A 27,047-nucleotide genomic window follows, 5' to 3' on the forward strand; every position below is an offset into this window, starting at 1 on the left:
GAAAATGTAAAACAAAATGTAAAATATATAAAAAAAAGTGCACTAAAGTTTTGCATAAGAATATGCGTAATTTTGATGTACGTTTTTCACTGAGAAAATCAACACAAACCACATGCCTTTGACCAGAGGTTCACACATATTTGCACAGATCTGTGAAAGAAGTCCCTCTCCAAAAGCAAAGAATCTACAAACATCTACAGGAGGGTCTTGTGTCTAAGCTCATGCAGAAGTGCAGTTTCAGAGGCTCCTTCTCACTAGATGGCGCCGTTTGCCTGAGGTTCTTCTGAAAGCCCTGTTCCTGGAGTTCTCTGCTGTTTATGTTTAGTGTCTTCCCTGCTCCCGGAAGATCAAAGATCACAGCAGATGTGATCTATTTCTCCCCAAAATAAGTTCGTTATATCTTTTTTGTGGGTAAACATCAATGGTATGAACCCCCTCTTTTCTTTTTACACTGACAATTACATGAACAAAACCCAATCTGCAGCTCATTACGCTTGCAGGAGAACACTAAATGCTATTTGAGGTAGATCACCTCAACACATTTGGAAGAGAACAATTCTTCTAAGATCTGAGGACAGTTAAGTCCTCATGGCCTCTCATGGGCTACAACTGGTTGAAAGTGAGTGTTTCAGAGCAATGACACACAAAGCCAGGACCGTACTGAGTGTGAAAACCATACTGACGGAATACTCCATTCAGACCAGAACATAACCCCCATCCGAAACCTGGAACCCGATCCTGAGATGCTGTGTGGGTGTCGGAAACTGCTGTGTTTGTACGCCGCTGAATGTGGAACTGACGCAGGTGGCTAGATGAGGAGATTTCAGACTAATTTGTTATTCAAATAAGAAAGGTAGTATTTATAGAGGACAGGCCTCAGTAAGGCTCCTGCACACGCACCAGCGCCTGACACAGTCTGAAATTCACAGAGAAAGCTGTCAATCTAAAGTCTGTTTTCAGAGACATGCTGCTACCTTATATTTCATCCAGAGAACAGTGTGTTTGTGAAGAGTGAGTCAGCTGATACCTAAAGTGAAATGAGCATTCGCCGCTTGTTTGTCTACACTTTGCCTATTTACAGATTGTCCTGTGTGTTTCAACTTTCTTAGCTCCAATCAAGTGATAAACTTGAGAGTTCAAATCATTCATTCATTGTCTGTTTGTAAAGCCCTTGTCCATTCCAAGGTGGCAGTGGGTCCAGAGCCTACCCAGAATCACTGGGCACAAGGCAGGAACACACCCTGGAAGGGGGTGCGTTCAAATTATGTTTCTCCAATATGAGAATGTATATTTGAAATGATCAACAGTAGATAACGTTACTGATTGTCTGCTATAAAACACACCAGAAATACACTAAAATGCAGTTCCACCCACCCTCAAGGTACATCATCAGATGGAGGTTTTCTTGGTCGGCATGGAGTATCCCCAGCAGTTTGGAGAACTCCAGTAGCAGGTATTGAAATGATAGATATTCACTGTGTGTGTGTGTGTGTGTGTGTGTGTGTGTGTGTGTGTACACACACGTACATGCGCATCTTATATATAAACAAAAACTAACATAGGAACGATTAAAGTTTTCACACAGTAACTCTGATATATACATCTATTATAAGCATCACATCTCGTTAAATAACTGCAGTAGAAAATAAAATACATATAAAAACAAACAAACAAAACAATAAACCTCAGACTGATGACTAGCATCAAAGCTGCACCTCCAAGCAGATACACTGCTCAAAACAATAAGAGCAAATAAAAACATACGTCATAAACAAACAAACAAACAAAAACGGACTGATGACTAACAACAACAACTACAAAAACTTTAAAAGAACAAAACAAACAAAAATAAAAAGCAGCTGAATGATGACTAGCATCAAACCTGCACCCACCCACAAAACAAAGAAAAGCAAATAAAAACAAAAAACATAATATCTACACAAATATACAGAAGACCCGTGGACTGCCGGGGCTTTAACTGGAGGAGAACAGCCCTGGAATTGTTTACACATATAAAAATTTAGATTTTCATATAAATTAGACAACACTTCCTATGAATGCTGTATTCATAGCACACTATAAATGCACTTTAAAGGGTTAAAAGGCATGTATAATATTGATGAAGTCTGGCATAAGACTTTCTGACTGTGGAAGGCATGTCCAAGTTTCTATAACCTTTTACAGCGCTTCCCTAATGCATTATAAATGTGTTGATCCAGTGAACACTGCAGACCAGGAGCTGGTCAGTGTCCTGATGACCTCATGACACCACGTGATATGGAGCCTGACTTGATGACATCACACACTCATTTCTGAATAGTTATGAATGTGAAGGTTATGCCAGGTATTAATAGGTTTATGAATGCCATATGACACTTAATGAATGCATTCATTATAGTTTATGAATACAGGATTCATAGGAAGCGTCAGCATTATAGATTTTTCAGCATCTGGAAACGTATGCTTTGTTATAATGCCACAAAAAAATAATAATAATATTTTGTTAGTTTCTAGGTATCTGCTTTGATATTGCACTGAGCAATTTTGCCAAATTTTCTGCACTCGTATTTTCCACTTCTCCAAGCTCAGCCCACCGTAGTCCTTCCATCCTTTTTTCACTCTCTCTCTTTCTCTCTGAGCATTCCTCTTCTTGTTCTCTTCATTGCTCTTCTCTGTATCTCTTCCTTTCCTTTTGTCTGTCCTCTCAGACTGATCCTGATTGGCTGATCAGATATCCCGCCCCCCGGCGTCGTGCCGGTAGCGGTTGCCGCGTCGACGAGTCCCCATTGCTTTGGTGGTGTTGCCGAGTGTGGTTGCTGTGGTGATGGTGGTGAGGGGACCGTGGTGGGGGTGGGTCTCTGAGGGAGGGTGGGACAGCGGAGGATTTGATGGGGATGATCCTGGTGTCCATCACCTCACAGTCGACCTGCATCATCAGCTCATAACCTCCCTTAGAGGAGTTATAAACAGACTCTACAACAGAGAGAGAGAATATGGTAATTAGGCACAACTAATTTGATTGTGATGTAATACCCATTTCTAAACTCTAAAATATTATCTGGTTATTAATGATGATAATAAATAAATAAATATAATTAAACCTTTATTAAGCACCCTATTAACCAGTAATACGCTTCAAGTCCCATTCCCATTCAGCCATGGAGTGAGAGGCACTACCACCCCCATGTTTCACACAAAAAATAACCACAATTCAGAAACAGAAACCAGTTCTGATTAACGCTGCTTTTAATAGCAATAAACAAATCTGTAAACACAGCTGCAAAGACAAACCTGGAACTCCAGCCTGGTGTCTTAGGTGTGCTCCTTTAGTTAATGTAGCTAAATACGGTAAGGCGCAAGGTGCATATCACCTGTATGATAAAGTATTTTCTTTATAAGTCCATGTTTATAGAGAGCGGTGTGTGATGTAGTGTTAGCAGAAACACTTAACTAGTGACTGTTTATTAATAACACCCACACAGACAGCAAGAGGAAAAGTGATTCAGAATTTACGTTGAACACTAACAGGGACGACTGGAATTTCAGGCTTAGAATGAATGGAATTTTAAAACCACAAAATCAGTCCACTGTCTATACGCCACACAACTGCTTTCTGTTTACGATCTGATACACACTGGGGCCAAACACAGGGCAAAGAATCGTTGTCTTCAGTCTTTAATAAAGCTTTCTAACTTTCTAAACTAAACGCTACAATTAATATTCCAAGAAATTAACCCACTGTAGATATTTTTAAGGTTAATCACATTGCAATGTAAGAGACTAGTGTTCGATTCCCAGCACAGGCAGGGATTCCATATTCTAAGAGTACGAGTCCTTGGGCAAGACTCCTAACACCAGCACTCAGGATTCAAACTGTAATCCCTCTGGATAAGACCATGCGACAAACACCACAGATTCAAATCAAATCAATTAGACTTATAAAGGGTTATAAACCTCCAGTCTGGACCAGTCTGGATATCTTACCATTGACGGCAATGGCAGGCATAACGAGAGACATCTTAGGACGTGAGGTTTTATTATGACTTATAGCAGGAAGGAGCAGATGATCCTGGAGACAGAGAGAGAGAGTGAGAGAGAGAGAGAGAGAGAGAGATTGTATCACTTCTATACACAACATTTTTCACTGTTTCTGCCAGAAAAATCATCCTCAGCTTTCTCTGAAACCCCCTTACAGCCTTTTGTCTTAACGCCCCACTGTGCAGCCAAAGTGTGTTGGTTTCCTCTCTGCTGCAGTAACAGCTGCTGCTCTTGATGGACGGTTTAACATCAGATCCTGGAACAGTGGATCTGATGCCGTTCAGCTCTGAGAGCATGAGTCGGACGATTAGTTCTGCCACTCCAACTCATCCCGGAAAAAAAAAATAAAATGGATGGAGCTCCGTTACTCCAGAGAACACGGTTCTACCACTCTGACCATTGGGCACGTTCAACATAGGAGAGGTCCCTAAAAAAGTCTCTGACGTAAGACGAATGAGCGAACGTATTTACGTATGTGTACTGCAGTGAGGTAAATGTGTTTGTGCGCAGTAGATAAACTTACAGATGTTTACAGATGTTTGAGATGTTGGTTTACAGGGTGTGAACAATGCTCTGGTATGAAACTAATAAGGAGCTGGAATGCAAAATCATTATTTTGGCTGAAAGTGAAACTCAAACACTGAAAACCGAAACAAAATAATGAGTTTTTACACCTTGCCTCACCCCCCCCAAAAAATATATATATAAAAGATTTAATGACAATAAAATTAACAAAAAACAAAGAGCTAAAGAAGATATTGTTGGAGGAAAACTCGAATATCTTTCTGTAATATTCAGTTAATTCAGTTTAAAGCTTAATATCTTGACCCATGTTGTGCATGAGACCGTATTATTATTAATATCATCATTATTATTACTGTCTCTTACCCGTCTGAAGGACACGACGTAAAACGTGTCCTCTCTCCGGTCAATGGCATCCAGGAAGTCGCTGTAACTCACCTCCGGACCGGGCAGCAGCTGCAACTGACTGATCATCAGAAATATACAAACAGATTAGAGCATGTACTTCACATTAATCTGCTTTTAAGCAGTGCCTGCTGGGTAATGGAGTCTCTCCCACCTCTCGATGGAGCGATGAGCCTCGATGGGGAGATACCTGGAGAAGTTGGTTTTTCTGTGTTGGGCTTTCTGCTGGAGATCAGAATCACAACCATGTGTCAACACCCTGTTCAACGTGACTTACATTTCTACTACACACTGTATGTTATTAAACAAAAAGGGAAATACATCAACACAACTTGTCTCTATATAGTACACCTAATGTCTCTATTCTGGTTGCTTTGTACATCGTATTAAGATTTTTAAACTAATAAAAATATATATATATAAAAACTTAGAAATATACAAAAAGACCAAAACCAGGTAAAAAGCTGAATCCAAGTCAAGACCAAGACTTAGCCACGTCTGAGTCAATGCTAAGTATTTGAAGCCGATCCAGAGTCAACACTGAGACTTTGAAGCAGAATCAGAGTCAACAGACTTTGAAACCAATCAACCCGACTTTGAAGCCAAGTCAGAGTCAATGCTAAGCCTTTGAAACTGAGTCAGAGTCAATTCTGAGACTTTGAACCTGAGTCAGAGTCAACGCTAAGTGTTTGAAGTCGAGTCAGTCAACACTGAGACTCTGAAGCAGAATCAGAGTCAACAGACTTTAAAACCAAGTCAACCCGACTTTGAAGCTGAGTCAGAGTCAATTCTGAGATTTTGAACCTGAGTCAGAGTCAACGCTAAGCCTTTGAAACCAAGTCAGAGTCAACACTGAGACTCTGAAGCAGAGTCAGAGCCGAGACCAAGGTTTTGTTGTAACAGAGAACGATGTCAAGAATTTACACCCTCCCTCCCCTCCAGCACACAGAGTAAAGCTAACCACTGTGTGTATCTGTTATTTAACATGTGTGCACTGTGCTTATGTAACAGATCAGAACAGATAGGTTCTCCTCTGAGTGTGTTTAGCCCCAATAAGGATCTCCTAGCAGCAGTTGGAGGGTGGTGTTTGTCTTTATTTTCTCAGTTTAGGGGCAGTGTGTGTTCAGAGGGATGATCGATGACTAGTGGACCCGATTAGCCATGATGACTTGAAGAAAAATATAATGAATATGTCCAGGAAAGCTCAGCTGAATGTGAAATGTGATTCATTTCTGTCTGTGGTTCATATCTCTGTCTCTGGTTGTGTTCGTGAGGGTGTTAGTGCTGTGGTCTCTTACCTGAGCTATTTTTGCCTTTGGTGCTGCTTTCATTTTTCCACCAGATTTCTTCCTGTCAATCTGGTGACGATGAACCCAACCACGCAATTCATCAGCAAGCCTGATAGAGAGAGATAGAGAGAGATTAACATCAGACACTTTGCAGAAATCTCTTAAGGATCACAGATTATGGACACACACAGTTTGCAAGAGAATGAGATGCTCTGGAGCAGCTGCATATGAGCCACCATTTTCATGGCCAAGCTCCAACAAGAGGACTATGAAGCCCCCCCACTGTACTGAGGCATGGTGTTTCTCACGCATCTGTACCAGAACTAATCATCCGATATCAGCACTGGACCACACCAATGTTCAAGTGCCTGATTGCCATCAAAGCTTCACAGAAGTGATCCTATATCTAGTGTAAATCAGACCCAGAACACTAAAAACTGTTACTGCTTTTACCACTCCCGATTAAAACCCTTTGTTTCAGAATATATGCTGGGCCCTAGAGGGTAACTGAAAAATGGTGAGTGAACCTGAGCGACTCTGAGCGGTTGAACTGTCTGCAGTCAGAGGAGGAGAAGAGCCGGTCGATGTCCTGCAGAACCAGATCCTTCACCTCGCTGAACACACTGCTCACATTCCTGCAGGGAACAGAGGATTCAGGGCATTTTTTTTTCTTCTGAATTACCATAAAAGATCTACAGACACAGTGTATACAGTGTTCTGTTACTCAAGCGTCTGGAAGAGTTAATAAACCGTCAAAGGGAGCAGGGGAATTACAAAATACACTTCATACAACACCATACTGTAGCACTTTTATTATCACAGAGGAGTCATTTATAAATTAATTATTCATAATTCATTCATCCCCATCGTTATCTGAACCTACCTGAAGTGAAAAGTGTCTACGCCCTCTCTCTCCAAATCTCCTCTCCTCCACTGCTCCTCTCCCACGTCCTCCTCACTCTCCATCCTCTCCTCCGTCGTTCTGACGCTCGAGGCTGTCTCCTGGTCCTTGTCGTACACTAGCAGGTGTCTTCCCGTGTGAGGCCCCACCCCCTCGTCCAGAGCCGAGTCCAGCTTCCTGTCTGTGATACTGTGAGAGTCAAAAAGTGGTCGGTCAGAATCGGTTCAGTTTGGCTAACATCATCATCATCTCTTGTGGCTTTTCTTCATGTTATGAAACAGCCACTATACTGAAGCCTATAGCAGTTTTCTACCACTGTGGAACTGGTTTGGTTACTGTTTGTGAACCTCGTCTCTGGGTGAGTTGAGATAAAGAAGCTCTAGAAAGAGCACAGAGCCTCAAATAAAGCGTTTTTGTGCAGAGGAGCTGGACGGGTCGTTTACAGTGCTGTATAAATAGATAGAAGCATATTAAAAACAGGAAAATGCTCCATCTGTGTGTTTCTGGAGCTATGTTCAGTGCAACACAAGACTTGTTGGCTACTTTTCTCCACTTTTTTCACTGTTCACAAGCTCAGGAGTGTTTCACATCTCACTGAGATCTGACTGCGCTGTAAACAGTGGATAAACCATGATTCGGTCCTGACTCTGTCCGTTTATCTCTGGCACTGGAGCTGAATTCAGACACAGTGATGATGGAACAGAGCTGGCCGGGACGTGGAGGACATTCTACACTAAAGCTGCATCAGTTAAAACCAAATTTAAAAATGACCACAGTGCAATGCAGAAACGCTTGTGTTTTTACACTGTGTACATTCTGGTGAGCAGTGCAGTGTCTGATACCTGACCGGAGCGAAGCTGAATGTGATGAACAGCAGGACCACCATCACACACACCGCCCTCTTGTTGTTACCAGATTCACCGCCCTGTAACAGAGAGAATACACACATTCTGAGACTGAAGATATGGAGAAGCACAACTGCAGCTCCAACCTGGACATGTTCTACTGGACCGTTCATTACATCTTATTCACACAGTGTAAAGGACGGCCGGTGTCAACGAACTAAAACACAGATATTCAAAAAATAGTGTGGGATGTGGGAATACCGTGAATTTACTCTTTTATTATTATTGTTACTACATTATTTCTCCTGGTGTCTCTTCTTCTTTTCCACTTCAGGTTTGTGATAGCAACAGGTCAAACAAAGAAACCCAGGCATCTTTATCCCCTCAGTTTCCACCAGCTCCTCCTGAGGGATTCCCAGGTGCTCGATATAACCACCCCCCCGTGTGTCCTTCCTGTTGGATGTGCCTGTAAACATCCAGAGGGAGGCATTATCAAATGCCCAAAACCCCTCAACTGTCTCCTCTCAACACAAAGGAGCAGTGACTCTACTCCAAGCTCCTGACCTGATCACGGAGAGTTCACCCAGCAACCTGTCTGAGAAAAATCATTTCAGCCCCTAAATCATCTTTTTTTTAATCATTATCTAAAGCTCACGAGTAGAGGTGAGGGTCGAGAAATTGAGGGCCTTGTTTTATAGTAGAGACGCACCGATTGATCGGCCATTGTAGCCGATTCTATGCTGAGAAACAGAGGGGAGAGGAGACAGTGGTAAAACATGAATGGTCATAGTGACGTGACCACTGTGACCGACTCAGAGAGGGTTCGTTTTGGTTCTGGACGTCAGTGCAGCACTCAGAGACTTACAGTGACCTCAGTGTCATTTTAGCAGCCAGACATTTGCTTCTTATTCTCAAGTTTTCCTGTTCAAACCTTAGGTGGCTCAGTTTACACGGCTCATTTGGCAATATTCACAGCATCTTATTTGAGTAAGGTGAATACTTGCCAGTCAAAGGTAAGCAGTGGAGGAAGACTGAGAACATGGAAAATGGAAAAATATTGCTCTTTATTTTACTTGGAGGTTTGTGAAAATAAAAGATTTTTTCCACTAATCCAGTGCATATTATGATGAAGAAAATTAAAAAAAAACTAATTTCTGCATGTGGTCATTCATCATTTTTTTTTTTAAATTGGAATCTGATGAATATGGTCTAAAAAACAATAATAAAATAAAATGAATAAATTCATTCATTCATTATCTGTAACCCTTATCCAGTTCAGGGTCGCGGTGGGTCCAGAGCCTACCCAGAATCACTGGGCACAAGGTGGTAACACACCCTGGAGGGGGCGCCAGTGGACACATTGGGATACACACACACACACACACACACACACCTACGGACACTTTTGAGTCGCCAATCCACCTACCAATGTGTGTTTCTGGACTGTGACAATCCCACTTTCTCCCTCACCTCTTTCCCAGCGAGCCGGAGCCGTAGTTGCTGGTTTTCTCGCCGTAGTCTCTCGTTCTCCTGCTGAGCCTCGCGGAGCTGAGCCTCCAGGTTCTGCAGATATTCCTTTTTCTTCTTCCGGCTCTGGCACGCAGACTCTCGGTTCTTTATCATCCGCTGCTGCCGCTTCAACACCTTCATCTGAGGAACAGGAGGAGGACAGATGTCAGTCAATATCTGAACAGGTTTTAACCAAATCAATAATCCATGAAAATATTCCAGTAGATGAAAAGTTCCCCCACAGCGCTTATGAAACATTCTCTTATTAACTTCAAACAATAAACTGATGAGTATATTAAATACGTCTCATTATGAGACTCATGTAAGGGATATTATGGAGTCATAAGTGAGAGAGAGAGAGAGAGAGAGAGACAGACAGACAGACAGACAGAGAGAGAGTGAGAGAGACACAGAGACAGAGAGAGAGACAGAGACAAAGAGAGAGAGAGACAGAGATAGAGACAGACAGAGAGAGATAGTAAGAGAGAAACAGAGAGAGAGAGACAAAGAGCGAGAGAGAGAGACAGAGAGAAAGAGACAGACAGAGAGAGAAAGAGAGAGCCCTAGTGTCCTGGTGGTGTAACTGCAGAGTGATGCAGAAACAGGGCTACGCTGATTGGCATTAAACTGAATAAATAATCAATAACTTGATGGTGTGCAGAAGAAGTGTGTTCTCTCTAGACGCTGTGTTTTGACTTAGAACATCAACACGGCAGGTCTGCGCAGGGCTGGGTTTGCACTCACATCGATGTCACTGCAGCTGCTGCCGGGCAGAGATGAGGCAGGTATGATGGGTTTGGTTGCCGTGGTGGAGGAGGTGGAAGTGGGCGGGGCCGTGGGGCTGCTGCAGTGAGGCATGCTGGGAGACACAGGCTCCATCTTAATGATGGCAGGAGTAGAGCCCAAACACACTGACTGAGACAGAACCACTGCAGAAAACACACACATAAACAAAAAAGTGATAGATAAATAAATCATCAATATACATATTCTGCTCTGCAACTTTATAGGAACCTCTGATAACAAGTAAGTTGTTAAGGTGTTTCTGATAAAGTGGCCAGTGAGTGTCAGTAGAGGGGGGGGGGTGTTTCTGATAAAGTGGCCAGTGAGCGTCAGTAGAAGGGGGGTGTTTCTGATAAAGTGGCCAGTGAGTGTCAGTAGAGGGGGCGTGTTTCTGATAAAGTGGTCAGTGAGCGTCAGTAGAAGAGGGGGGGGTGTTTCTGATAAAGTGGCCAGTGTCAGTAGAGGGGGGTGTTTCTGATAAAGTGGCCAGTGAGTGTCAGTAGAGGGGGGGTGTTTCTGATAAAGTGGCCAGTGAGCGTCAGTAGAAGGGGGGGGGGTGTTTCTGATAAAGTGGCCAGTAAGTGTCAGTAGAGGGGGGGTGTTTCTGATAAAGTGGCCAGTGAGTGTCAGTAGAGGGGGGGTGTTTCTGATAAAGTGGCCAGTAAGTGTCAGTAGAAGAGGGGGGGGTGTTTCTGATAAAGTGGCCAGTGAGTGTCAGTAGAGGGGGGTGTTTCTGATAAAGTGGCCAGTGAGTGTCAGTAGAGGGGGGGTGTTTCTGATAAAGTGGCCAGTAAGTGTCAGTAGAAGAGGGGGGGGTGTTTCTGATAAAGTGGCCAGTGAGTGTCAGTAGAGGGGGGTGTTTCTGATAAAGTGGCCAGTGAGTGTCAGTAGAAGGGGGGTGTTTCTGATAAAGTGGCCAGTGAGTGTCAGTAGAAGGGGGGTGTTTCTGATAAAGTGGCCAGTGAGTGTCAGTAGAAGGGGGGTGTTTCTGATAAAGTGGCCAGTGAGTGTCAGTAGAGGGGGGTGTTTCTGATAAAGTGGCCAGTGAGTGTCAGTAGAAGGGGGGTGTTTCTGATAAAGTGGCCAGTGTGTGTCAGTAGAAGGGGGGTGTTTCTGATAAAGTGGCCAGTGAGTGTCAGTAGAAGGGGGGTGTTTCTGATAAAGTGGCCAGTGAGTGTCAGTAGAAGGGGGGTGTTTCTGATAAAGTGGCCAGTGTGTGTCAGTAGAAGGGGGGTGTTTCTGATAAAGTGGCCAGTGAGTGTCAGTAGAAGGGGGGTGTTTCTGATAAAGTGGCCAGTGAGTGTCAGTGGGGGGGGTGTTTCTGATAAAGTGGCCAGTGTCAGTAGAGGGGGGTGTTTCTGATAAAGTGGCCAGTGAGTGTCAGTAGAGGGGGGGTGTTTCTGATAAAGTGGTCAGTGAGCGTCAGTAGAAGAGGGGGGGGTGTTTCTCATAAAGTGGCCAGTGTCAGTAGAGGGGGGTGTTTCTGATAAAGTGGCCAGTGAGTGTCAGTAGAAGGGGGGTGTTTCTGATAAAGTGGCCAGTGAGTGTCAGTAGAAGAGGGGGGGGTGTTTCTGATAAAGTGGCCAGTGAGTGTCAGTAGAGGGGGGGTGTTTCTGATAAAGTGGCCAGTGAGCGTCAGTAGAAGGGGGGTGTTTCTGATAAAGTGGCCAGTGAGTGTCAGTAGAAGGGGGGGGTGTTTCTGATAAAGTGGTCAGTGAGCGTCAGTAGAAGGGGGGTGTTTCTGATAAAGTGGCCAGTGAGAGACAGTAGAGGGGGGTGTTTCTGATAAAGTGGCCAGTGAGTGTCAGTAGAGGGGGGTGTTTCTGATAAAGTGGCCAGTGAGCGTCAGTAGAGGGGGGTGTTTCTGATAAAGTGGCCAGTGAGCATCAGTAGAGGGGGGTGTTTCTGATAAAGTGGCCAGTGAGTGTCAGTAGAGGGGGGTGTTTCTGATAAAGTGGCCAGTGAGTGTCAGTAGAAGGGGGGTGTTTCTGATAAAGTGGCCAGTGAGTGTCAGTAGAGGGGGGGTGTTTCTGATAAAGTGGTCAGTGAGTGTCAGTAGAGGGGGGGTGTTTCTGATAAAGTGGCCAGTAAGTGTCAGTAGAGGGGGGGTGTTTCTGATAAAGTGGCCAGTGAGTGTCAGTAGAGGGGGGGTGTTTCTGATAAAGTGGCCAGTGAGTGTCAGTAGAGGGGGGTGTTTCTGATAAAGTGGCCAGTGAGCGTCAGTAGAGGGGGGTGTTTCTGATAAAGTGGCCAGTGAGCATCAGTAGAGGGGGGTGTTTCTGATAAAGTGGCCAGTGAGTGTCAGTAGAGGGGGGTGTTTCTGATAAAGTGGCCAGTGAGTGTCAGTAGAAGGGGGGTGTTTCTGATAAAGTGGCCAGTGAGTGTCAGTAGAGGGGGGGTGTTTCTGATAAAGTGGTCAGTAAGTGTCAGTAGAGGGGGGGTGTTTCTGATAAAGTGGCCAGTGAGTGTCAGTAGAGGGGGGGTGTTTCTGATAAAGTGGCCAGTAAGTGTCAGTAGAAGAGGGGGGGGTGTTTCTGATAAAGTGGCCAGTGAGTGTCAGTAGAGGGGGGTGTTTCTGATAAAGTGGCCAGTGAGTGTCAGTAGAGGGGGGGTGTTTCTGATAAAGTGGCCAGTAAGTGTCAGTAGAAGAGGGGGGGGTGTTTCTGATAAAGTGGCCAGTGAGTGTCAGTAGAGGGGGGTGTTTCTGATAAAGTGGCCAGTGAGTGTCAGTAGAGGGGGGTGTTTCTGATAAAGTGGCCAGTGAGTGTCAGTAGAGGGGGGGTGTTTCTGATAAAGTGGCCAGTAAGTGTCAGTAGAAGAGGGGGGGGTGTTTCTGATAAAGTGGCCAGTGAGTGTCAGTAGAAGGGGGGTGTTTCTGATAAAGTGGCCAGTGAGTGTCAGTAGAAGGGGGGTGTTTCTGATAAAGTGGCCAGTGAGTGTCAGTAGAAGGGGGGTGTTTCTGATAAAGTGGCCAGTGAGTGTCAGTAGAGGGGGGTGTTTCTGATAAAGTGGCCAGTGAGTGTCAGTAGAGGGGGGGTGTTTCTGATAAAGTGGCCAGTAAGTGTCAGTAGAAGAGGGGGGGGTGTTTCTGATAAAGTGGCCAGTGAGTGTCAGTAGAAGGGGGGTGTTTCTGATAAAGTGGCCAGTGAGTGTCAGTAGAAGGGGGGTGTTTCTGATAAAGTGGCCAGTGAGTGTCAGTAGAAGGGGGGTGTTTCTGATAAAGTGGCCAGTGAGTGTCAGTAGAGGGGGGTGTTTCTGATAAAGTGGCCAGTGAGTGTCAGTAGAAGGGGGGTGTTTCTGATAAAGTGGTCAGTAAGTGTCAGTAGAAGAGGGGGGGTGTTTCTGATAAAGTGGCCAGTGAGTGTCAGTAGAGGGGGCTGTTTCTGATAAAGTGGCCAGTGAGTGTCAGTAGAAGGGGGGTGTTTCTGATAAAGTGGCCAGTGAGTGTCAGTAGAGGGGGGTGTTTCTGATAAAGTGGCCAGTGAGTGTCAGTAGAGGGGGGTGTTTCTGATAAAGTGGCCAGTGAGTGTCAGTAGAAGGGGGGTGTTTCTGATAAAGTGGCCAATGTGTGTCAGTAGAAGGGGGGTGTTTCTGATAAAGTGGCCAGTGTGTGTCAGTAGAAGGGGGGTGTTTCTGATAAAGTGGCCAATGTGTGTCAGTAGAAGGGGGGTGTTTCTGATAAAGTGGCCAGTGAGTGTCAGTAGAGGGGGGTGTTTCTGATAAAGTGGCCAGTGAGTGTCAGTAGAGGGGGCTGTTTCTGATAAAGTGGCCAGTGAGTGTCAGTAGAAGGGGGGTGTTTCTGATAAAGTGGCCAGTGAGTGTCAGTAGAAGGGGGGTGTTTCTGATAAAGTGGCCAGTGAGTGTCAGTAGAAGGGGGGGTGTTTCTGATAAAGTGGCCAGTGAGTGTCAGTAGAGGGGGCTGTTTCTGATAAAGTGGCCAGTGAGTGTCAGTAGAAGGGGGGTGTTTCTGATAAAGTGGCCAGTGAGTGTCAGTAGAGGGGGGTGTTTCTGATAAAGTGGCCAGTGAGTGTCAGTAGAGGGGGGTGTTTCTGATAAAGTGGCCAGTGAGTGTCAGTAGAAGGGGGGTGTTTCTGATAAAGTGGCCAATGTGTGTCAGTAGAAGGGGGGTGTTTCTGATAAAGTGGCCAGTGTGTGTCAGTAGAAGGGGGGTGTTTCTGATAAAGTGGCCAATGTGTGTCAGTAGAAGGGGGGTGTTTCTGATAAAGTGGCCAGTGAGAGACAGTAGAAGGGGGGTGTTTCTGATAAAGTGGCCAGTGAGAGACAGTAGAAGGGGGGTGTTTCTGATAAAGTGGCCAGTGAGAGACAGTAGAAGGGGGGTGTTTCTGATAAAGTGGCCAGTGAGAGACAGTAGAAGGGGGGTGTTTCTGATAAAGTGGCCAGTGAGAGACAGTAGAAGGGGGGTGTTTCTGATAAAGTGGCCAGTGAGAGACAGTAGAAGGGGGGGGGTGTTTCTGATAAAGTGGCCAGTGAGTGTCAGTAGAGGGGGCTGTTTCTGATAAAGTGGCCAGTGAGTGTCAGTAGAAGGGGGGTGTTTCTGATAAAGTGGCCAGTGAGTGTCAGTAGAGGGGGGTGTTTCTGATAAAGTGGCCAGTGAGTGTCAGTAGAGGGGGGTGTTTCTGATAAAGTGGCCAGTGAGTGTCAGTAGAAGGGGGGTGTTTCTGATAAAGTGGCCAATGTGTGTCAGTAGAAGGGGGGTGTTTCTGATAAAGTGGCCAGTGTGTGTCAGTAGAAGGGGGGTGTTTCTGATAAAGTGGCCAATGTGTGTCAGTAGAAGGGGGGTGTTTCTGATAAAGTGGCCAGTGAGAGACAGTAGAAGGGGGGTGTTTCTGATAAAGTGGCCAGTGAGAGACAGTAGAAGGGGGGTGTTTCTGATAAAGTGGCCAGTGAGAGACAGTAGAAGGGGGGGGGTGTTTCTGATAAAGTGGCCAGTGAGTGTCAGTAGAGGGGGCTGTTTCTGATAAAGTGGCCAGTGAGTGTCAGTAGAAGGGGGGTGTTTCTGATAAAGTGGCCAGTGAGTGTCAGTAGAGGGGGGTGTTTCTGATAAAGTGGCCAGTGAGTGTCAGTAGAGGGGGGTGTTTCTGATAAAGTGGCCAGTGAGTGTCAGTAGAAGGGGGGTGTTTCTGATAAAGTGGCCAATGTGTGTCAGTAGAAGGGGGGTGTTTCTGATAAAGTGGCCAGTGTGTGTCAGTAGAAGGGGGGTGTTTCTGATAAAGTGGCCAATGTGTGTCAGTAGAAGGGGGGTGTTTCTGATAAAGTGGCCAGTGAGAGACAGTAGAAGGGGGGTGTTTCTGATAAAGTGGCCAGTGAGAGACAGTAGAAGGGGGGTGTTTCTGATAAAGTGGCCAGTGAGAGACAGTAGAAGGGGGGTGTTTCTGATAAAGTGGCCAGTGAGAGACAGTAGAAGGGGGGTGTTTCTGATAAAGTGGCCAGTGAGAGACAGTAGAAGGGGGGTGTTTCTGATAAAGTGGCCAGTGAGAGACAGTAGAACAGCTGTTGTGGGAGGAGAGGTCAGTAGACGTCTGTGTGTGCTCTGCTCTTTACCAGGGGCCCGGCTCTGGTCGATAGAGGGGACGGACACTGGGAGACTCTGTAGGATCAGGGCTTTAGTGGAAGTGGACGCCTGAGGAACGGAAACAGCCGCAACACACATAGGTCTCGGCTGAAGAAGGGGTTTACTGCTCAGGATACAGCTCGCCTTCTGAGAGGAGGACATGGCTGCAGAGAGAGAGAGAGAGAGAGAGAGAGAGAGAGAGAGAGAGCACGTGAAACATTCTGCAGTGCTGAAACACACAGGCACACGTGCTGTCTAGTATAAATATACTTGTTAGAACTTGGCCAGTTTCCTGTATGATCTCACCCTGGTGTAATCCTAAACCTAGCCCTAAAACCATAACCCTAAACCTTAGCTCAGAAACCAGCAGGCAGTGTTTCTGCTCTTTCATATTTCTGTCCAGAAGAGTTGGATTTGTGATAAAGCAGCACATTTTAAAGTGAGGACCAGGTCCCCACTTCTACAAAGTCTCACATACACTATCAACATGAAGGGTAGCAAAGACAAGTGCATGGCCATACACTCTTATATAACTGCTGTGTGTGTGTGTGTGTGTGTGTGTGTGTGTGTGTGTGTGTGTGTGTGTGTGTATCTGCCTTGAAACAGTGAAACTGAAATTCAGGAATAATCCACAGGACCAAGAAAAACACACCCACACACAGTATTTCCTCATTCACAGGAATCTGCGGTCTGACCTGTTCATTCACATTTAACCCACTGCAGAGAAACGCGTACACCCCTGAGCCAAAACATTAAGACCACCTCTCTGATACCGTCACTGTCCGAAGAAAAACATCTCCAAAATAGTGACTTTACAGGAGAAGAGACAAAAAACACCTTCTCTCTCAGTGTAAAAAGACTTTAATCAGAGTAGTGCTGGAGCGTTCCTATTGGTCCATTCATCATGAAGGTTACATCCAGATGATGATGTAAACTAAACGTCTATGAACATGGAGATGTATGGCTATCACTGGGAAGTGAGGATGTGTTGTTTAGGTGGGTGTCGTGTGAATATTCTCCTGAGAGTCAGAGCAGGTAGTGTGTGTTTGTGAGTGTGTGAGTGAGTGGGGATGGACGGCAGGAGGGGGTTGGGGGCACTAGCCAACACTGCTCTCATCTAACAACACGCGCTACTTAGTGTTCTCCTCAGAGTGTGTTCAACTCCACTGATGGCACTGCACCCAGGCTGCTGCTGTGTGTGTGTGCGTGTGTGTGTGTTTTTAACCTGTTGGGGCAGGAAGTGGCGTCTGAGGCTGAGGTGGAGCCGTGGTTGCCACAGTGACCTCCATAGAGGCCAGAGGGGGGGACAGAACGTCCCCATACATATAAGGAGGAGTGGGGGGGTTCTCTCCTTTAACGAGTACCTACACAGAGAGAGAGAGAGAGAGAGAGAGAGAGAGATGGGGGAGAGAGAGACAGAGAGAAAGAGAGAGGAGAGAGAATGAAAATGAATGAGAGAGAGAGAGAGAGAGAGAGAGAGGGGGGGGGGGGGAGAGTGAGAGGGAGAGAGAGAAAGAGAGACAGAGAGAGAGAGAAAGAGAGAGAGAGAGAAATAGAGAGAGAGAGAGAGAGAGAGAGAGAGAGAGAGAGAGAGAGAGAGAGAGAGAGAGAGATGGGGGAGAGAGAGAGAGAGAAAGAGAGAGGAGAGAGAATGAAAATGAATGAGAGAGAGAGAGAGAGAGAGGGGAGAGTGAGAGGGAGAGAGAAAAAGAGACAGAGAGAGAGAGAAAGAGAGAGAGAGAGAAATAGAGAGAGAGAGAGAGAGAGAGATGGGGGAGGAGAAGGATGTTTACACAGTTGCAGTCAATAATGAGAGTGTACAGAGAGCAAGAGAGCTACAAAGAAAGTGTGTGTGTGTGTTTTATAGCTGATAGTGATGTAGATTAGCGTATGTTTAATAGTGTGAACAGGATCAGGATCTAGTGGAAACAACATGGGCTCTGTACTCTGTGTGTGTGTGTGTGTGTGTGTGTAAGAGCGAATAAGTGAGAGAGAGCGCGAGAAACAAAGAGACTCCAGTGGGAAGGAGTAGGTATGTGTGTGTGTGTGTGTGTGAGAAAGAGCAAGTAAGTGACATAGTGAGAGAGAGAGAGAGAGAGAGAGAGAGAAACAAAGAGACTCCAGTGGCAGGGAGTGTGTGTGTGTGTGTGTGTGTGTATCTTTGCACCCAGAAACCTACAAAAACATGTCATTTGTGGGGCACACACACACACACACACACACGTACACGTACCTGAGGTTCAGGTAAGGACGGTATGGAGCTGTCTGAGCCTGGAGAAGAGGATGGAGACGGAGGCTCAGCCTTCATCTGAAACACTAGAACACACACACACACATACACACACACACACACACCATTATCAATATACACTGATCAGCCACAACATTAAAAACAACCTCCTTGTTTCTACACTACATTAAACATGTGGCTGAATGCCATTAAACACTCAAAGCAGATGTTTCAGTAGGTAGTGTAAGATCCTCCTGCAGCCAAGAGGAACACACTCCTGATTAACAATAACCCTGTAATACACGCACACACACACACACACACACACACACACACACACACACACACACACACACACACACACACACACAATGACACAGGTAAAAGACACTCACACATGTCCACTGGGAGCGGCTGTGTTATCGTCATATTGTCTTTCATCACAGACATGTCGCCTGCACCCACAGGGGGAGAGAGAGAGAGTATTTATTACACAGTAATTCAATATAATGATATAATAAATGAGATAAGCCGAGACCGAAGCAGTACTGGAGGTTAACACCTGCTGCTTTACGACTCTCACAGTGACCCACTTCTCTCATTAAACCCTTCCTCATTAAAGCCACAGCTCAGTGGAAAATCACTTCACATTAAGCTTTCCGCAGTAAAGAGTCCTTTAGACCTCCACAAACATCAAACCCCATTTCAAAACCTGCTTATTACATCAGTGTTAAACTGTTTAGCGAGATAAAGTCACAAAAGGACACAAAAGCAGACACCCATCGGCGTGTTTTGAGGAACAACCAAACTGAGCACGGCGTACGCTGCTGAAGGCAGATCTCAGAGGGCACTTGATAAGTGTATAGTGTACAGGGCACAGAGCACAGTTTAGTATACAACCCTGCTGCAGAAAACCCAGGCTCACAACATCAACACACTCTCGCTCACCTGAGAGCAGGTTCTCCTCCAGGTGCTTCCATGGAGACGTGGGGTTGTCAGGGTCAAGGGTCAACACCAGGTCATTGTCCAGCTGGGGAGAGGGAGAGAGGTCAGTAATGTTTTCTATAGCGAAGGGTATTAATCAGAAGTGTGTTCCTCTTTGCCGTCCGTAGCTATCGCTTACTCTTCTGGGAGTGCTTTACACTACTAACTGGAACATAACTGTGAGGATTTGATGGCATTCATTCATCCAATAAAACAATACTAAGGTCAGGTGCTGATGTTGGATGTTCCACTGCTACACAGCCCAGTGCTTTCAGATTAACCTCAGGCATGTGGACTTCAGACTCATATGCAGCTGCTCCAGACCCTCTCTGTATTTCTATGTTGACAGGTTGTGTTCAGTCAGATTATCTGCTATCGAGGCGGTACCAGAACAGTGTCCTTCTCCAGACGCCCTTTAACTGAAGGACACTAAACGCTGGTAAACACTCCGCCCGTTCCGGGACACCTCCGGACGCGACACTCTCTGGAGTTTCTCTAGAAACTCTCCAGAGTTCATGTGTGAAAAGAGGCGTTTTATTCTCCTGTGGATTAACGGAGCAACAAAAACAACAACGCTGCGAGGCCTCGTGAAGTTAACGTTACGGTTGTGTACTTAAGGTAGCGTTAGGATTTAAGTCCTCCTCAGACCGCACAGTTGTCTTAGCTTTCCACCTGCTGCAGCATTTAAGGTTGAGCGGGACACTGATGAATTACATTTTTTAAGAGCGTCTCATGCGTATGAAATCACTTCCTGCCTGCATCTGGGGTTCACGCAGTGACGTGACGTGTACAAGGAGCTAATCTAAAAGCAGCTGACTTCACTCACTGAGAGGGGTGTACACAGGCGTCTGGACACAGGCAGGACGTGTAGGTGTTGTGTGATGCAGTAACGAGAGGAGAGCGTTGTGTAATAAGGGTGGATTCTGACACAAACAGTAAATAATGAAACTCCGTAATATGAGCTTTTCATAGGAGTATAGGCTGTGTGTGTGTGTGTGTGTGTGAGAGAGAGAGAGAGTGTGTGTGTGGGCCCACCGATGTGTCATATTTCAGCCCTCTGCTGAAATCCCCCTCGTCACCATCCTCCATACTCTCACACTGATACAGACAGGCATCTGAGAGACAGAGAGAGAGAGAGAGTTAGTTAGTTAGTAATTAAAGAAAGGTAGTAAGATGTCACTGATTTACTAAGACAGTTTTATTTTAGAGACGCTGAGGCTGCCATCAATTTAAGGTCGTCATATTTGTTGCTTAAGTTTCATTGCTGACAGGAATTTTAGGAATGCTGATGCTTTCATATTGTTGAACAATTCTGTTATGGACTTAGGATCTGTTCGCTCTCACGGCCAAAATCAATACAGTACATTAAACGTTTTATCGTAAGCTGAGTTTGGTATGCAGCACAACACGGGACTGGGGCTGCTTCTGAGACTGAGAGAGACAGAGAGAGAGAGAGAGAGAGAGAGAGAGAGAGAGAATCATTATCATCATCATCATAATCATCTTTAGAAGGGGAAGTTGGCTAAAAGTTGAAAACGAACTGCAGCCCACCACACACATGCAAACAAACTCAAAACACACACACACACACACACACACACACACACACACACACACACACAGCTTGTTTCGACTGTGAAACTGAACTCTGAACTGTGGTGTAGAAATGTTTCCCATCAACAAACACCACACAACTACAAACAAATTTCACTCATTTCTCGCTTGTTTTACAGACCCCTGCAGTGGTCATTCTGCAGCGGGGGTCGAGTCTGTGCGAGGAGCTCTGGGGCTACACTGCAGCTTTCTGTGATACAAATGTATCTGTTGTTTGAAAACAGCTGCCATAACATCAAAAAACCAAACATGTTTCCTCTTCGTGTTTAGCCTCTAACACTGTTAATAGTTTCACTGCAGACTTAGGTCTATATTTCAGCGCAACATCTATTTAATGCACAGGAGTGTTCACAGGAGCCGCTTCTTTTAAGTAATGCTCATGCTTTTTATGAAAAAATCACTTTTATTTTTTTAATATAATACATTTCTGATGCTATTTCTTCACCATTTTGCTGCTCTCCTTTTGGTTTGCGCTCAAAACCAGTCTAATGTGATTATGGAGCCCTGGTGTCTGTAATCAGTTAAAAAAAGTGTCTTGGTGTGGTATGCTAGGCTTCCTGTCTCTGTTCACAGCAGAAAACTGACTACTGGAGGTGTTTTAACAGCAAACAGAGACCTCTAAACATTAAAAAGCATGAACAGAGATGAGGGCATTGCTCTAGTCATGCTCCTTAAATGGGTAATATTGAGTTACTTTTGCTGTTTCATGTTATTTAAAGTGGAAATGGCTCCAAATTCAGGAGAGCGCCACCTGCATGAACGTGAACGCAGAGTGAAAGTGCTACAAGTTACAAAACTAAACGACAAGTTAAAAATTTGTTTCTGTGGCAATTCAAACAGTGAATAAAAACTTACAGACGAGTTACACTTCAGCCATGTACAAATAAACACACGGTTACACATTAAAAGACGTGGAGCCTCTGCATGGAAACAAACCAAAGAGAACAGTCCCTCACAATCGTAAATGTTGCCTTTGCCCTTAATGGAAGTCAATGTACAAATATTTTATTTCAATTTTAGACCACAGCTTCTGCTGCTGTGTGCAAATGATGTTGATAAGCAAAAAAAGGACATGTATTCCATTGGACAGCAACAAAATCTTGACTGATAAACCACCTCCTAGCTCAGAGGATCGGGATTGGAAGCATTTTGTTGGCAATACAGTGTAGTAATTGAGACTTTCAGAAATGGCCTTTATCCTCTCTCCTAGAGAAAATGAAGGATTATAATTATATTTATAAAAGACACTGAACACTGCGCCCAAGGACTGAACTAGTCTTAGTCTAGAGAGTATTGCTTCTGCTCACTGGACAACAATACATGCTTAACTAACTACAACCCAAACACACAGTATTATACTCTTTGGTGTATGGCAGTGTATGCAGTTGGTACAATTCTGAACATGTTATAAAGGTCCATTAGGGGTGGGCGATATGGCCCTAAAATATATCACGATATTTCATAGTATTTTGGCGATATCGATATACTTGGGGATAAGACAAAACACTGAAAAATACTTTTATTAATTTCAAGAACACACTATCGGAATAAAACTAATGATATCCTACCATTAATTATAGTAAATTAAATATATTTAAATATATAAAGAGTATTACATGGTTATATTTATTAAAATGTTTTATTGTACTACAAATATAACAAACATAAAAAAACCTGTAAACATTTGCTTACTTTGTAAACTGTAACTTACCAAGATTCTACCAATGTGCAGAAGTGTGTGTGAATATAAACAGCAAACGTAAATAACTGTATAAAAACTAACCCTAACCCTTCACAGTAAATAACCAAACAAACACAGTAGTTGTTGTCCTGAGTCATTACGTAGACAAGTCAGAATATCACGATTATCATGATATTGATTTTTTTTATATAGTTTTAAAAATTATGACGATATTATCGTGAACGATACAATACGGCACAACCCTAATGTCCATATCACCATCAACACTTCGTAAGGAGATACTTAATTAAAGGACTGACTTAATTAAACAGATGTTCTGAAAGGCAAGAAGATGATTAACTGGAAGAAGGACATCAAAACAGGAGGCGAAATCCAGACTTCCTACTCCATGTCCTGCAGCAACCATCTAATCCCTTCCCCTAACATTCAGACACGTTGCTATGGAAAATGAAAGCTCAGCTGAAGGAGGTGACGCTGAGCTCAGGGTCACGGTCCTCCCCTCAGTGAAGAGAAGAAGGCAGTGAAGCAGAAAGAGCTTTTTGATGAGCAGACAGATTTAAGGTCTTCAGGTCGTGTGTTTGCTGCCATGGAGCTGGATACTTAAAGCACTGGTTTAGCTTCAGTGGTGGAGAAACTCAACATGACGTGCTTTTTGTTTGAATATTTGTTCAAAATAAATAATAAAAACAGATGAAAATTGTTGTCCCTCTTAATTCAAACACAGTCGGTCAACCGAGATGTTGGTTGCTGTTAAGTACCTGACATCTGCTGCTTTAATTTTGCCCTGGAGCAACAAGGCTAATGTAATATAAGACAGCTAGTAACTCTAATACTTGTTTTCCAGCATTAGCAACACTTAGCAACATGTGAGTGAAACGGTGGGAACACCACCTGTGGTATTTTCCATGCAAATCAAATTAGGAATTACAAGTATCTGAAGTAAAATTGTTACATTCAGTTCTAGGATCTAGGTGGTGTAGTTAGTTTCACCACCGGACACCAGATACTTTCATCCCCAGATGGGCATCTCACTCACCACATGCCAAGAATCTACCTCCTCAGACTCAAGGTTTATTCACCTCAAGATGCTCAGGATCTTCATCCCATTTCTACCTCTTAAGATCTCCAGAACCATATGACATACAACAGACACTTCCATAAGCAGACTGCAGGAATTTTAACCACCAAACAAAAGGCATCTTCTCCATCAGACTGTGGGTATAGTGGACATCTTCACCACCAAACAGCAGGCATTTTCCCAAAAGACAGTGGGCACCTTAACCATCAAACAGCAGTCATTTTTCCCAAAAAGACAGTGGGCACCTTCACCATCAAACAGCAGACATCTTCCCCAAAAGACAGGGATCATTCTAACCATCTAACAGTAGGCATTGGGCATCTTAACCATCAAACAGCAGTAATTTTCCCCAAAAAGGAATGGGTACCTTCACCATCAAACAGCAGGCATCTTGCCCAAAAGACTGTCGGCATCTTCCCCAAAAGACAGGGGGCATCTTCCCTAAAAAGCAATGGCTACCTTCACCATCAAACAGCAGGCATCTTGCCCAAAAGACTGTGGGCATCTTCCCTAAAAGACAGGGGGCATCTTCCCCAAAAGACCGGGGGCATCTTCCCCAAAAGACTGTGGGAATCTACACCAGACACCGAGCATCTGCGCCACCAGAAACCAGCCATTTACATTCTCCAGATGCTGGGCATGTTTACACACAGACACTGTGTATATTTCACCATGAGACAGGGGGTATATTCACAGCCAGAAACTGGGCATCGTTTTTACCAGTAGCCCAGTATCACACTTCTGCAATGTTGGATTTCTGAATCCTCAGATGCCAGATATGTCCATTCTGAACACACTTGTAGTCTCAAACCTTAGCTAATTTTAATCACACAATGCCACATAATTCAACCACATGTCGCTCAGTACATTCATCTCCAAATGTCCAATATCTTACCCATCCTTTGAGGGCCATCGACATGCTCAAACACCTGGTATCTTCATCTCATGACACCGGGTATTTTCACTACCAAACACAGGGTCTCCTCAACCTCGGACAGTTGGTATCGTTATCTCCAGACACTGGCTTTCTTTCCCAGAGGGGCTTTTGCCATGGCTATAAATAAAACCATTTCCAAATGTACTTTGTTTTAAAGACCTTTTTCTCTTACACTTTTCTTTAGCAGGTGAAAAAGTGCTCAAAATAGGTCAGGTGTTCATTCAAGGATATCCCACTTTTTTCCCTGTTGTTTTAGCAGCATGTTTAATATCATTGTCCTGCTGCATGTTTTAAAACATTCACTGAAACAGATTTCAAAGATGTATTTACTTAAAAACGGACATTTCACTAGAATACATACAGACTCATTCTACCATGCTTCATGTCTCGGTTATTCCCCAGCACTCTCCTCATTCCCTTGCTTTACTACAGGTTTCAGGAATCATTCTTATGGTTCATAAGACTTTGTCCCAGAGCTGTAGACGCTTTTATTACACTTGTCAACAACCCACAAACTGCCTTTCTGTCCTTGGGGCTTAGGCCTGGATTCCTTTTTGTGATAAATGCAGGGTCTTTCTTAAGCTTGTCTATGAAAGCTTTCTGATAATGATTCAATGACACATGGCCAAGCAACATGTGTGAAGGGTGACAGTCTAAATGGTCTGTTAGTGCTGACCTTTTATTTTAAATTAAAAAGGTCTCTGTTCAATTATTTATTACACATTACAGAAGAAATACACATGTTTAGGTCACATAGGGCAGAAATAAAGGCCAAAATAATGTAGCATGCCTCTGTTTCCTATTTTAAATACTTTAAACTGTTTAAACAGTCCTTAAATAGAATAGAATAGAATAGAGTAGAATAGAATAGTGTACTGCTGTAGTCTGTTGTAGAGAATTTCCTTGGAAATTCCTTCATGGATTTCTAGACCTTTCTACTAAATCTAAACTGGACAACAACCAGGTAACCACCATCTTAATCAATCACACAGATTTAGTTGATAAACTTGTGCTTGAAAAATAAACATGGCGCCCAATCCAAGGCCAAGCAGGTGGTTCTCAAAGTAAAAGAAACTGATGAATACCAGTTCCAGTACTGGCTCAGTTTTTTCTTACCTATTAACTAACTTTCACCTACTTGTCATAATAAACATTAACAATTCATAACACCTCCTTCATCACTAGTAAACCCAAAGCCAGGGACAGACCTGATAAAATCCCCATAAACTCAGTCATATCCACAGTTAATGGGATATCCTTAGAATACATGAAAACACTTGACCCTTGAGCCCCTCCTGCCCCACCACTCGGCCCTAAGCCGTCCCGGGTGTGTCCTGGAACAGAAAGGGGGCGGGAACTGGGTCAAACAAAACAAAGCAGACAGATGTAGGCAGCAGGGACCATTTACAATCTGTTACCCTCGGGGGTGGGTTACATTGGAAAAAAATGAAGCAAGGATGTGTCTTCCTGACTAACAAAGAGGCTAATCGTCCCAATTGGTAATACTTCAATATCCATCTCTAGTTTATCACCACACAGCTTTGATTCTGATGGTTATTACCATGCGCTTAAATCACCCAGTTCAGCCTGTTGAGGTTTACTATTCTATATTTAATTGTCCTGCTGCGCATCATTCTGTGATTATATTATTTTGGCAGTTTATCCTCCTGCAATTAATTGCCCAACTGTATGTCATCTTAAATTTGATAGCATCAAACTGTTTTATAACATGATATCATTTTAGAGCCCCCTCCTGCAGTTAATTTACCTGCCACTGGGGGATATCTTCCTATAATATTTACTAAACGATTAATTGCCATCCTATTCAATCTCATACAAATTATAGTTTGCTTTATTGCCCCATAGTCACTGTTCTGTTTGTTATTCTGTGTGTCATAGTCCTCCAATTAATCGCCATGCTGTCAGTCCTAATAATATTACAGTTATTCGTCTTGTGATTAATTCATGTGCTGTTTTAATCAGTTATTGCAGTTTAAATGTATTACCCTACAATAATTGTGTTGCAGTTTATCACCAAACAAATTGTCTTGCAATAATGCACAATATAATAATGTTATTTCCCCTCCTACTGTTGAAAATTGTGCGATTTATCGAGCTGTTTTGTCATCAATCGGGTTATAAAGGCAGAGTGGGTCTGGTGGATCTGTCTCAGAGACGTTAATGTCTGAAACTGAAAGAAAATCGTTCTCACAACAAAAAAAACAACCAGGTTTAATCACACTGCTGCACTATTATCTTCCATATGTGACAGAATCACCTACAAAAACTGGACACAATGAACTGCTGTAACCAAGGGGAGAACCGGTGCATCAGTGACACGGTAGCGTTAACAACAATCTTATCGTTAACTCACCCCAGTCTTCGCTAGTCAGAAGATTATCGGCGAAGAATCGACTGTCCAGGTCAGACAGTAAATCCGCAGTCATATCCAAATAATATCAGAGAATGTTTCTTTAGAAATACGCCTTCTCTCCGCCTTCAGGGCCAGTCCACAGGCATTCAGACACAACACCAGCAGACTAGCGTATCCACCGAGGAACTCAGGGTCCGGTATCCGTCCAAGAGTTGTCCAAAATGATTTATTAACGTATTTAATAATTTCTTCTCGCCATGCCCG

The 27,047-nt window shown here is 44.1% G+C and overlaps 1 protein-coding gene across 2 annotated transcripts; it reads right to left on the reverse strand.

Moving 5' to 3' along the window:
- Positions 1-1,891: 1,891 nt before the first annotated feature.
- On the reverse strand, positions 1,892-27,047 carry atf6b (activating transcription factor 6 beta). 2 transcript variants are annotated; one of them, XM_066669066.1, is made up of 17 exons: positions 26,784-27,047; positions 20,114-20,193; positions 19,043-19,124; positions 18,490-18,549; positions 18,098-18,180; positions 17,090-17,228; positions 15,855-16,028; positions 10,254-10,438; positions 9,471-9,650; positions 7,998-8,080; positions 7,138-7,344; positions 6,782-6,889; positions 6,264-6,363; positions 5,120-5,187; positions 4,927-5,026; positions 3,985-4,069; positions 1,892-2,973 (listed from the first exon to the last, which is right to left on the reverse strand). In XM_066669066.1, the coding sequence occupies exons 1-17, from the start codon at positions 26,854-26,856 to the stop codon at positions 2,705-2,707; spliced, it is 2,076 nt and encodes a 691-aa protein (XP_066525163.1). In that variant the 5' UTR covers positions 26,857-27,047; the 3' UTR covers positions 1,892-2,704. The 2 variants fall into 2 exon arrangements, with proteins under 2 accessions (XP_066525163.1, XP_066525162.1); XM_066669065.1 differs by having other exon boundaries at positions 5,120-5,190.

The sequence above is a fragment of the Hoplias malabaricus genome, chromosome 4, assembly GCF_029633855.1.
Source record: "Hoplias malabaricus isolate fHopMal1 chromosome 4, fHopMal1.hap1, whole genome shotgun sequence".
Lineage (NCBI taxonomy): Eukaryota > Metazoa > Chordata > Actinopteri > Characiformes > Erythrinidae > Hoplias > Hoplias malabaricus.